We start from the raw sequence: 12,296 nt of genomic DNA, 5'->3' as shown, positions 1-12,296 counted from the left end.
GTTTCCGGGATTCACTCAACGGGCAGAACTGGGAGAAAATCGGTCGCGCTGTAAATTACAGTCGATTCGATACCGCCCCTCTTTTTCTATCTTCCCGCGCGTCGACTCGCAAATTCGCGAACGATCGCGGTTAAACAAATTTGTCGTGAAACGGATTACACTGTAATTACAACCGAAACACACTTAACTAGCGGCGACTGTTTAAACGGATCGATCCATTGTTTCGTTCTCTGTTCCCTCTTTTATTTTTTTTAATGGTCCCCGATATTGCTTCCATATGCATCGATCCGTTTCGCAGAGATACGGTCTTACGAAATGATTGCAAATTTCCTGTCACACTCGACGAATTAAGAGTGATAGCAGGAATTGGAACGCGTCGCGCGCGATGTTTGCAGCCGATGAATAGATTATTTCTGTAATGGTTGATGTAATTAGGCGATCGTTTACGCAAACTACCCTTCATCTCTCTTGACATTAGAGATGCAAGATCTCTATTACGGACGAACCAGTTTCTATTTAAAATCCAGAGTGTTATACAAATATATATATATATATACTGCAAATTATTGCAATTAGTCTAAACAAGTTCCTAACGCTCCATTCAACTAGAAATATTATTTCCAACGGAATTCAACTTCTAATACGCAACGAACGGATACCCATTCCTTCTATATACACGCTAATAACGTTATAAACGATATTCGAGGGAAAATAATGTTTTCCTTGGTAGATGGTAGTGTTTAAAGAAGGAAGGAAAAATAGAGGGTATCGGGGATGAAACTAGCTGAAGCGAACGTTGGGTCGTTGGTAAGGGTTGCTCCCGGTCGTTCGTCCTAGAGCAAAGACGAGGTTAAGTTAGGTGTGATCTCTTATCGCCGGCGTGGAGTAGCGAGTCTACCCACGTCCCTCTTATCTTTCTCGGTTCCCGGTTCCATCCCTGTTGAACTTACAACCCGACCCATACATACGTGCGATACATATTGTCGTTCGGATCTAAGAAGCTGCCAGCGAGCTTGCACTCGGCCATAGAACCGGCAACCATCGACTGTCCTCGTATATGCCCCTCGATGGTGAGGGTTGGACCGTTCTCCCTTGCCAGTTCCGCTATCGAATAGCCGGCTTTTATGACTTCTCCGGGGCCGCGCCATTCGCCGAGCAACCCCGTTAAGGGTCTCACGTAAAGACACTGCTTTATTATATAACAATAACTTTGCGATTACTCCGTCGCTGCTTGTCGCTTTCGCGATGAATACTCTCCGCTCGATCGTCCTTACGCGCGATACTATGTAAGAGTCGTTCGCCGTTGAAACGATCGGTTATGTCGCGCGTATGAAAGGACTCGAGCCACTCTTGAGATTTGTGCCGCGATATATGAAACGCGAGACGTTATCCGGGTGAATTTTAACGCGCGTTTCACTGGCTTCGCTTCAGTGCTGGTCTCAGGCTCGCGCTTCTTTCATGGATCTCTCGAGTAATTTTCTAATAGCCAATAGACTCTACAAGTTTCTTTCTTCCCACGATCGTATCGATGCGCGCAATCGCAACGAAAGGAACGCGCCGCAGCAATAATTCACCGAGCGTAATTAACGTTTCCCATCTCCGTTAGAAGTGAATGACGCGAACGCAACAACGACAAACAGCAACAATGTAGGTTGGTCCACTTGCCGCTGACGTCGACGAATCCCCGGTAATCGGAAGCCAGAATGGAGGGCAGGTCCTCGTCAAAGTGGCTGGGATTTAACGCGCGATAATGACCATAGCTTGGAATGTAATTTCGCCAAGTGTTCCATTTTGCAATCGGGATAACGGTTGCAGGTAACGCTTATTCTCCCCTCTGATGGTCCCACGGGTTTCCTTTCGTCCGGGAATTCGAGAATTTATGACCGCGCTCGTTAATCTATCCCGGCCGCTGAACTTCTGACGAGCCTTCGTCGCTACTGTAAGCAGAATTAAGAGCCAGTGAAATTCCTACGGTCCTCCCTCTCCCTTCGTCGTCGCAAAAAGAATATTCGCGTTACCAGCTCGCTTCGTTACACAAACTGCCAGGCGGAAGGCCGTGCTCGGTTTTTCGCGATCCGCCATGCGAAGTGGCAGGAAGGGGCGGAGTGTCGGTGAGGGTTGAAAATGTGCGCGCGATCCCTGAACCAGGATACGGTTTCTATACCACTTCGAAAAACTCAGTCAGCCGGACGAGCCGAGAAGCGAAAGTTTTCGAACTCTCGATGCGTTCGAGTGCCGTGGAGGCAACGAACGAGATTGAAATACCCCTCGTTTCTGTCTCCTATTCCCAAACCCGGAACCACGTCCCTCCATCTTTTTCTCCGTTTCTTATTCTTCTTCTTCTTCCGCTTCTTCCTCTTTCTCGCGACTCTTGGCGAATGTCTTTCTTCCGTCCCGCCGCTTTCTTTCGTCTCACCGGCCTCGCTCGTTGGACTCGCGCCGCTTTTATCCCGAGCCCGTGCACGAGGCTCCACGTTCGATTTGTAATTCAGCGAGTCGCGAGGGCCGCTGGCACGCGGAGTGTAGAGTTGACGTTGCGTTCGGAAAGTACCGTAGATAAAGTTTGAATGCGAAAGTTACGGGCCCGCTTATACAGCCGAAGCGGCGAAGGTCGTCGAGGGGGATGCTCGGGGGTGGCGCGAAGGAGATATAAGAACGGGGCGCGTGATGGGGATCTGGCTTCGATAGGGGGCTGTAAGTACGTTAACTTTGCCGTTTATGTTCGACGAACGAGAAACACCGGGGATTCCAGTGAGAAAAGTCAGCTGGAGCAGCTAGCGCCTCTTCCGCCCTCCCACTTGAACGCGAGTTCTTTTACGATTTTCTTCTGGACGAGTTTCAAACGCGGATTTTGGTCGTTACATATCGTATACCGGTAAAAGACGTTAAGTCAACGTGTAGCTATGGTTTCTCAGAAATTCTGTATCAAACTTTTGCCCAGCCACGCCGAGGGAACGGATACTTTTATCTCTTCGTATACTGTTACTCGAAATTATGCGCCCAATCATTGGGAATAATTATCGAACGTTGAGTTTCACGTTTGGAATCGAACTGTTTTTTGTATTACAAAATTCGTTCATGGAATAACCTATCATTCGACGTGATATACAGTGGCATATGACGTGGAAGAATGTGTCCTTCGTTTGAAGATATCGTCAAATCTGTCTGCGATATTTCTACAGAAGGAAATCTCGTATTTCCTTCTGTAGCTTGATGGTCCTGTCAGAGATACCATCGTTGTCGTTTTATCGTTCTATTACATATTTTCTTTAATTTATTCGATGACTGCTATTATTTAATAAATGTTCGAACGGATCATCCATAAATTCCATCTGACTATAGCCAACACATTTGGAAACGTCTGGCAACTGTACCAATCCAGACGAGAGCTCGCGCGCCTCACTTTCTTCTCCCCTATCGCACGCCGCCCTTCCTTCCGCAGGCTGTCAGATGCCAAAGTGAAAATTCCTCGGCTCAAAAATAGCGGATGATTCGCGACCGTGTCATAAACCTAGCCAAGTGTAAGCTCTAGCGTCTTCTGTCCCATAAATCCGTTCATATTCCTTCTCCAGTTATTCCGTTGAAACTGCATTCGCAAAATATTACTTTTTCCCCCCCTCGTCGTTCGTCGCCCTTTATTCCTGGGAAAATTCGCGCAAGCGTGCCGAAAGAGCCCGTCGATTCGTCTCGCCGTTCCAGTTTCCAGCGGCGAGTCGCGAACAACCGGCTAACTCGGGGCAATTTTCATCCGCGAGGAACGTCGAGGCGCAAGGGCGATCCGGTTCTCGCCCGTGAACCGCTGTTAATTATTTAAAAAACGAGACTCATTAAAATACGCGGCCGCTTCAGCTTACAGGCGAGGATTCATCGATCCAGAGGGGCTCGCCTCGAGTGGCTGCCACGGGCGGGCAAGTTTCGCGGTAATTTTCGAATATTTCTGGAAATTAATTTCCCCGTCGGGGTAGGGGGAAAGCGAGGCAGGCACAAGGGGGTGAGACTCGCGAGGTGTTCGCTGCTGCGTTCGAAAGTTCTTCACGCGTCCTCCGTTTATCGCGTAATCCACTCGCGAGAACAGATTTATTTCCGCCGTTTCGAGCGTACGGTGTGCAATTACGTTCCGGACTAACGAGGGGACGCTTTTTGTTTCAGGGTTGCGGCAACGGTCTGGTCCCACTGATACACCAAGGACTGGCGGTGAGTTTCGCTCGATCGTTCGCAAATAGCACAATAACTTTTACACCGCTCTTTGAATACGATAAAAATTGCCAACGGCCACGAATTGATTTCTCGCCCTAGAAAAACGTACCGCGTCGCGAACAGCAACGATTCGAGGGCAGTCGAAAAATGTAGGCAGTCTGGTCCATGGCACGTTTCACGGAGCCTGGTAGGGTGACGTTGGGCGGGGGGTTTAGGTGAACGGGGCAATAATTCGATTGCCCGTAAACGAGTAATCAAAGTTGAATTCGAAACGGAAAATTGGGACGCGGCGTGCCTTTAAACGGATTCATAGCACGCTGGAAGAGCCGTGGCGCCGGTTTAAACGTTAATTTTCCGAATAATATCCATGGTCCGTTCGCGCTCGTTGCACGGCGCTCATTAGCGTAATTGACGTAAGCCTCTCGATTAACGAGGGCATTTTGTAGCTGGCCGAGACACGGAAAAATGAACGGACCGCCGATAAATTCCCGGCAGAGGGATGCCAGTGAAATAAAGATGTTAAAGCACGACTGTCAGCCTCATAAATCGTTGACTCGTTTCCCTGGGACCGATACTTTTAACGGCGCTCGGATACAGCCAGCCAGCTGTGCGTCGTGTAACGAAATTTCCTATGGTTTACGATTCTCTAAATTCGACGTTTCAACCCCCGTTCTCTCGTGCTTCTGTCCCTCCATTGATTCTCGAGAAACGTGCTAAACAACGCGCACTACGTGCGATAGCCGGGCGGTATTTCCGCGCGCATTCGAAACACCGACCGACGGATCGCACGAAAGTATTCGCTCGGCACGAATGAAAACGAAGACAATTGCTTTTTTTTTCTTTTCTCACGCGAGAACGATCCGACGTTGCACGAGTGTGTCCACGCATACGCGACGAGCAACGAGGCGCGAAAAATTCGCCCTCTGTGCGCGTGTGTATCGCGAATTTCGAGCATTATATTCCTATCGGGGCATTGTTGCGAATATAGGTCGCGTGTATTTTCGACGGTAAATGCTTTACTCGAATTGAATTTTATCGTAGGTTTCAATATAAAAAGAATGTTGAGAGTCGACGGGCGAGTTTCAATAAAAAAGGAACTCTGTTCTGCCTCGACTAATATTAAGCGATAAAATGGAGTTTTATTAGCGAAGAAAGAAAAAAAATTCGCTAATTTTTAAGCTTCGAGAATTCGAAATCAAATACACGTTATCGCGCGAATTGAAATGTTCCCCGACCAGCGTCGAACTCGACCAGCGTATCGAGCAAGCAGCTGTTTCGATCCGTTTTTCCTGGGCAAATTTTCGCCAGGAACGGATCACGAAATAATGTATTCCGTTAGACGCAGTTGCGGTAAAGTCTTTGACCGGCGATACGGCGGTGATTTTCATCGTGAAAGTTCGCCGCTGGCTACCGCGCGAGTCATTCGCGAATTCTTTCTCTTCCGTGTTCACGGAAAGCCGAGGAAGAACGGACGGTGAATTCGAACGTCGACTTTCATCCCCTTGAATTCGTGGCCATCGAGGAGGATCGTACTAATTGAAGATTCCATCCGAGGGAGGGTAGAAAGGCGTAGAAACACAGAGACAGCTGGAAGAGGTTTAATGGGGAGGCAACGAAAGTTCGATCCGGTCCGTCGATGGGCGGCTCCAGCGGTGTCGATGAAAATAAATCTCTGTGTACAGAGAACCGCAAGTCCAGGGGAACTTGCTCCTGTGTGCTGACGTGACAATCTCCCGTACGTAATTCGTCGGATACCCTCTAAATTTGGGGCAGAGGAAGTTTCGCGTTACAAACGGAAGCGTAAATTAGCTGCGATGATCGACGTTGAATCGTGGCTTATATACACTTCGATCTGAATTCAGGATGCGTTTTCGCGTACATAATCGGTGCTTATATCGCAGTGCGAACTATGCAAAAATATTTACGAAAAACTGTCGAAATGGTAGTGATCGGTGGATGAAATAGGAGCTACACCGGCCAATCGTCGAAATCGAGCGGGGAAAACACGGTGAACGATGAAACTCTACCCCAAAACGGCGACGATGGTGTAGCAAGCGTTGACGGCGGGCATTCAAAAGTTGTTATTTACCGTAAAACTGAACGGGACGAGGAGCTACAGGCTTCCGTTTAATTATGAACCAGACGATGGTAACGCAGGATTGCTCGAAGTATTTTTGCAGGCACCAGTTGGTATTTATTTATCCGGCCGCGGAGGGTGGGCCAGCGAGCTAAGCTAGTTAGCAGTTTTTCGTTCGAGATGATCTGTGTATACGTACTTGTCAAAGAAAGAAGATCAACAATGAGACCCGGATGCCAGCGCTCTCGTTCGTAGCGCAGTAAACACTGGCTCGAGTTTGAAACTGGTCCCCGGAGCGCGGCCACCAACCCTCGGTAGAATCGTCGTCCATGCACAGACGCGTGAAACAGCGCCAAGCTAATCCGCTCGCGACATCCAGCTAGCAATTAAACTCGAATGATACCCGCTCGCGCGGCGAAAGTTTAAATTATCTTTTCACGCGCTCGAGACGGTCCCGTCTGTTCCGATGCCGCGGCGTATCGGGGCCAGCTTTCATCTTCGCGACGCTTATGGCGCGCGGCTCCACCGTTCTTCCTCGTTATACGAATTTCGCGCAGCTGTTGACACGAGAGAACCGAACGTCGTTCGAAACTGCACGGTCACAAAGAGCGGAGGGGCGGAGAAAATGAAATAGCGAGGATCGGGAGAGCGGAAACCCCGGATGCATCCGTAGGGGTGGTTAACGTTTGAATTTGACGCTCGTATCTAATTCTGTTTAGCGCGTTGATCGAGACTCGCGGACCTGGCGTGTCGTACGGGAAAGTTTAAATTATCCTGTCCGCCGAGAGGAAGCATCCGCGCCCCGTCTCCCCTCTGGAGAAACGACGCGGATTGGTCGAGACTGATTAGTTGGCCGGTACCCCGGCTCGTTTTATCCACTCTTCCCAACTGTCCTCTTTTCCACGATTTGCTAACTATCGCCGTTTCCACGGGCCAGGTGTTGCGATCACCACTTCCATTTCGAGTGGCTAACCGAAAACAGCGAATAGCCTGGCGAAGAAGGGTGGACGGGGGGTGGGTCGTTATACTCGGGTCCAATCTTCGGTTCACCCTCGAACGTCCTCTTACTACCGTCCCGGTTCGCTCTTCGAGCTCTCCTTTTCTTTTACAGTTTACAGATTTACTTTTACTCGATGGACTTTGTTCCCTAACCTTCCACCCCTGCAGTCTTACCGCGGTCCCCGGTTTTACCCGCTATTGGTTGGCATCCACTGTTTAATCAGACTCCTCTTGATGAACCGGTTGCGTCTGCTCCTGGAGATCTGTATCAATTTCCGTAATGAGTCCCTTCGAGGCAGAGAACTGCTTTATAGATATTCTCGGCGAATGGCCTGCGGGGACAATGCGTTCAGTTTAATTAATTCGACGCGCGAGACCGCGCAGACCTCCCCTACCTCTTCATCCACCCGTCGTTCTCACCTTCTCCCTTGCGTGCTGTCTTTGGTATCGCGTCGCTCGCCCGCCTAGAATAGTTCGGTTATTTATTGAATCGTTTCCCGCTGTGATTCATTAATTTCGGGGCACGGCGCGATCACGAGCGCTGGATGCGAGTCGTCTCGCGGGTGTTTATTTTTACCATATATACACGCAGTCAGCGGTGAATTTGTTCGACTGTCATTGCATAGAGGAACAGGATATCTCGGAAATGGCAAGAAAATTGCATTCGCATCGGAAGGCACGTCATAATGTATACGCGATCGACTCGCGGCACTCGCGGGCCGTGGCACCTTTTAACGTCAGCTCGAAAAACCGTCCACGATTGAAATCGGTGGCGGGGATGATAGTGAACGGCACGGAGCGAAAACGAAACGAAATGGAAACGAATTTAACTGTTCGCTCGGGGTGTTGGTTGACTGTTGACGCCAGCGGCTACTACGATTTCTCGTCTCTTAAAACGGGGCTAAAGGCCAGAGTAGAGAAGTAGCGACGCGAACTCATTAGCTCGTGTCGTTGTATCAACGATCGGGAATAGAAGCTGACAACGGTGTCCGCGGTGTTCCTGTCCGCTCGAGAGATGCGACGCGGCGCGAATCATGGAATATCATCGACGGAGCAAGGCGACGGAGGAGGAAGTCGGCTGCGCCGGAAGCTAGGGACGGGGGTGAGTGACGCGCGTCGAAAGAATCCGGTGAAATACGGTAAGGAGGTCGGGAAGTTGGGAACTCGCTCCTTGGCGAGAGACGCTGCCCCGTTTTACGTTGACTCGCGCTCGAGCGGCGAGCATTGTCGGCAACAGATGCAGAGAAGCGACATTCTGTCGAGTTTCTGCGATTCGATTTGAATCTCGTAATACCGAAGTTTCCAGAGTTCGCGGAAGTCGGGGGATAATTACGGCGCTCTGTTGCTCGCGTGGGTGCTCGCTTTTTGAGCGAGATGGTCGTAGCTCTGCGACCGGCGGAATCTTTTTCACCCGTCAGAGATGAAGATACGTAACGCTGCTGGCGAACGTGCTAACTCTGGAGTTCTACGTTTCACGTGTTTTGTACACTGGTTGCTCTTTACGAGTCCAGTTGAAACGTACACGTAAAAAGTAATTGCAAACGCTCTCGTAGCTCTCGAGTGAGAACCACTTGTCTGACCATATTCACTCGATTCGACTTAAACAGATGCGTCACTTCGTTTTGCATCGTTCAAACGTTTCAATTCTTCGGTTGTTCACGGTTACGTGTTTCTCATCGACGACAAAAGTTGCGATCGAGTGGTAACCGGAAGGTAACAGCGAATCGCGCGATTAATATTCTTCGTTTCCCGTTGAAGCTCCGGTAACGCCGTCGATGGCCAAGGGCTAATGCAGCCTCGCGCTATTTAATATCCCCGAGGAGAAGTATACAGCCGGCGTACCGTAAGGGCAAAACTCAATTAACAAAGTGGCTCGTCATCTTCTCCCAGAGCTCGGGACTAAATCCGTTTAATACACTTATCTTTGTTGCCGCAGCAACAGAAAGCATTTGAAATCCGTTTAATATACTTATCTTTGTTTCTGCAGCTACGGGAAAGCGTTTCTGCTTTTAACGTGTATTAACTTACACGGGAAAGCGAAAGCACGGCTATATACGAAGCGCTGTTTCCGTGTAATCTTATTAGCGCCACGAAATTAAGTGCGCAAGTCTTTTCGTATATACTTTCCCCCATCCGGCCCACCCCCGCGACCCCAACCAGTTTTTTCCAAGTGTGCCCGCCGGACACGTAGGTACTTCGCGCTCCGTGTTTCATCGTTCCTCCCTTTTCCCTCGCCCGCTCTGCTCCGCTCTCGCTCGTGCGAGTAATTTCTGTTACGTCCGCGACGAGCTTATAAACTCTATAAACTCGCGCGATGGATTGGAATTAACCGTTTCACGAGCGAGTTTATCGGGGTTCGTTCTTGTTCCACCCTTGATTCGATAATCTTACCGACACACGTATAACGCGCGAGCATTCCCGGAACATTTCGCTGGTAATAACGTCTATCGTTTATCAAGTGCACGAAAATTGCCAACAGGAGCCGGGGGATCATCGATATTTCCGGCGAGCACAGTCAGACGTGCATCGCGCGTACGATTTCACGGTACACACGAAAGTGGACCGTGGTCCAGGAACACGCGGAAGCTCAAATATCAACAGAGGGGGTGCAAGCCGCGCGGTGGACGAGGATTGGGAAAGGGAGAAATGAAATGTACGATGGTAACGAAAAACCGGCGAATAATTACGCGCCACGATCGGAAACGCCGCCACCGCTCGGCGACGGGTGTTAATTTCATGACGAGAGATCTAATTTGTTCGCGTCAATTTACCACGCTCGAGCATTTCTCTGTGTTTACATTAATTCACGTAAAATGGCATCCGCCGGTACCGTTGGCAGTTTCTACCAGCGGCGCGCGCGCCCGTCAAGCATTAAGCTCCTCGACGCGCAAGTGCACCCTCGCGCGGACGAAAAAGAACCTCATCGAAAGGGTGTCTATTTCACGCCTACTTTATTTCACGCCGCGTCGCGTTCGGATCCATTCTACGACGCTCGCGAAGGAATCGCGGTGTGCCATTTTCAAAGACATCGCCGGAGAGAAGAGCTCGCGTGTCGATCGAACAACTTCTTTGTGCCCGGAAGTGGGTTCTTTTCCGCGGTTCGCCAGCCACGCGCGCTTCGAGACGAACGAAACCGAGTGGATCGCACTTTGGATGAGAATTCGATCGTCGTTCGCTTCTACAGTGGAAAGACGAGGTTCGCGTTGCGTCCGTTCCCTGCTCGACTTTATTAACAAAGGGCATTCGCTGGCGAATCGATGAAAAGTGTCAGCGAATGCTCACGTTGAAGGGGTGGAAAATCGTCCAACTACTTAGAACAAGGTTAGCGACATTTCGCCGAGCACCAGCGACGTGTCCCATCGATTTTTGCTTTTACAACCAAAGAAGACCAAACTGGAAACAAGTTTGAACTATCGCCTGCTGACGCGGGCCGTTCATGTCGATCGTAGTCGAGATGAATTCCCTCGTTCACGGAGCGACATGACAGACTTGTAGCCACGAATACGTATTGTACGACTTGACCCAGCGTCGAACGGAATAAACTTATCTTGATTGAAGTCGGAAGAAACTTCCGGATCTCGTCGACTCGTAAAACCCGATACCTCGAAGTCCTCGGCTGTAAAGCGCTCCGCCTCGACGAGGCAACCGAGAACGGCGCCTGGTTTAAAGTTTGCATAAACGACACCGACGTTCGTCAATTTTCCATCGGCCGCATCGACCCGATCGAGCTTCCTTCCGCGGGACAAATCGAGCGCGCCCTCCTCCATTACACCGTTTGATCCGCGAACCCGAGAAGACTCTTCGAGTGTCTCCCAGCCGATGAAGTATTACCCCCGAGATAGAAAGTAACGCGATCCCTCGAACCGTTACCTCCATTAGGCGGAGAACTCGCGCCGTGGAACGCGTTCGTTCTGCCAGCAGTGATACACGTCGCGCGATAATTTCTCTCGCTCTTCCCAACCCCTCGAAACCTACCCCTCTCCCCACGTTCGATGCCTCTTCTTCTCCCTTTTTCACGGCTCTATCTACGACGCCTGCACGTGTCACGGAATTATTTCACCGGCGCAGTCACACTCTGCATTCGGATACAGATAACGCGGCGTTCTGGTCGGACAGTTCTAGAGGCAGCCAGAGAAGAATTATCACCGATGACAGCCACGGGGAACACGTAGCCGGAGGGACGAAATGGGCTACGGAGCGCGAGCTCCAGCCCTCTCGCCTCGACGGACAGTCGGAGCTCGCACTCCCCGCTAATGGAGACAATTTATTATTTTCAACTTTCCGACCGGCCGATTCGCTTTTCAACAGCCAACGCTCTCTCCTCTTCCCGTTCCTTCGTCTGTGAAGCTGTTATGGGAGATGAATCGCGCCGCCCGAATCCGCCAGGCGCATCGCCAGCAACGGTTATTGGGGGGTTGAAATGGCAGAGGAGAGGGTAGGCGGAGCTGATTAACTTTTACATTTCCATGGATTGATTGCGCGCGGCTGCCGGGGTTGATTCGACGAAATTGAAAATAAACCGAACGATGCGGATTATTATTTGAATTTTTCTGTTTTTTTTTTTTTTTTGGCGAAAAGATGAGCTCGTACGTGGCGGGATAATATAATTCGGATAGGTTAGACGCGTATGGTATCTCGTTGCCCGATCGAGACTCCTTCGCACGGATAGCATTCTGTGAGCGATGATACTATTATCAGTGCTCTTAAAGCGGAAGGTTTTTCTGTTTCTATTGTACAGAGCTGGGCGAAGTTAAGGGTGGGAAGTTTTAAAAAGCCGGGGATGGAAATGAATTAGATAGGAATCTATTATGTACGTAACGATCCTCACTTCATTATCTACATCGTTTTATTTCCGAAAGAGAAATCTGCCAGGGGAGAGATTATCGGGAAAAAGCTATTACTCGTCAGAAAAATAGCCCCGGTATTCTATTAAGATAACAGTTCTTTTCAACATTGTTACTTTGTTATTCCACTGCTACCTTTTCCCGTTATAAAAAGGCGGTTCTCCTTTTGTGCCGCTGCG

General features: G+C 49.8%; 1 protein-coding gene across 1 annotated transcript in view; it reads left to right on the top strand.

Annotated features, from left to right (window-relative positions):
• The window catches only part of Tei (irregular chiasm C-roughest protein teiresias), a 272,197-nt gene that overhangs the window by 68,165 nt on the left and 191,736 nt on the right, over positions 1–12,296 (top strand). The window contains exon 3 of the mRNA XM_076894980.1: positions 4,150–4,194. Coding sequence (XP_076751095.1) covers positions 4,150–4,194 — 45 coding nt within the window. The remainder of the gene's footprint in view (positions 1–4,149; positions 4,195–12,296) is intronic.

The sequence above is a fragment of the Xylocopa sonorina genome, chromosome 5 (genome assembly GCF_050948175.1).
Source record: "Xylocopa sonorina isolate GNS202 chromosome 5, iyXylSono1_principal, whole genome shotgun sequence".
In the NCBI taxonomy this organism is placed as follows: Eukaryota; Metazoa; Arthropoda; class Insecta; order Hymenoptera; family Apidae; genus Xylocopa; species Xylocopa sonorina.
The sequence above is the reverse complement of the archived record's forward strand: the minus strand, read 5'-3'. Positions and strand labels throughout refer to the sequence as shown.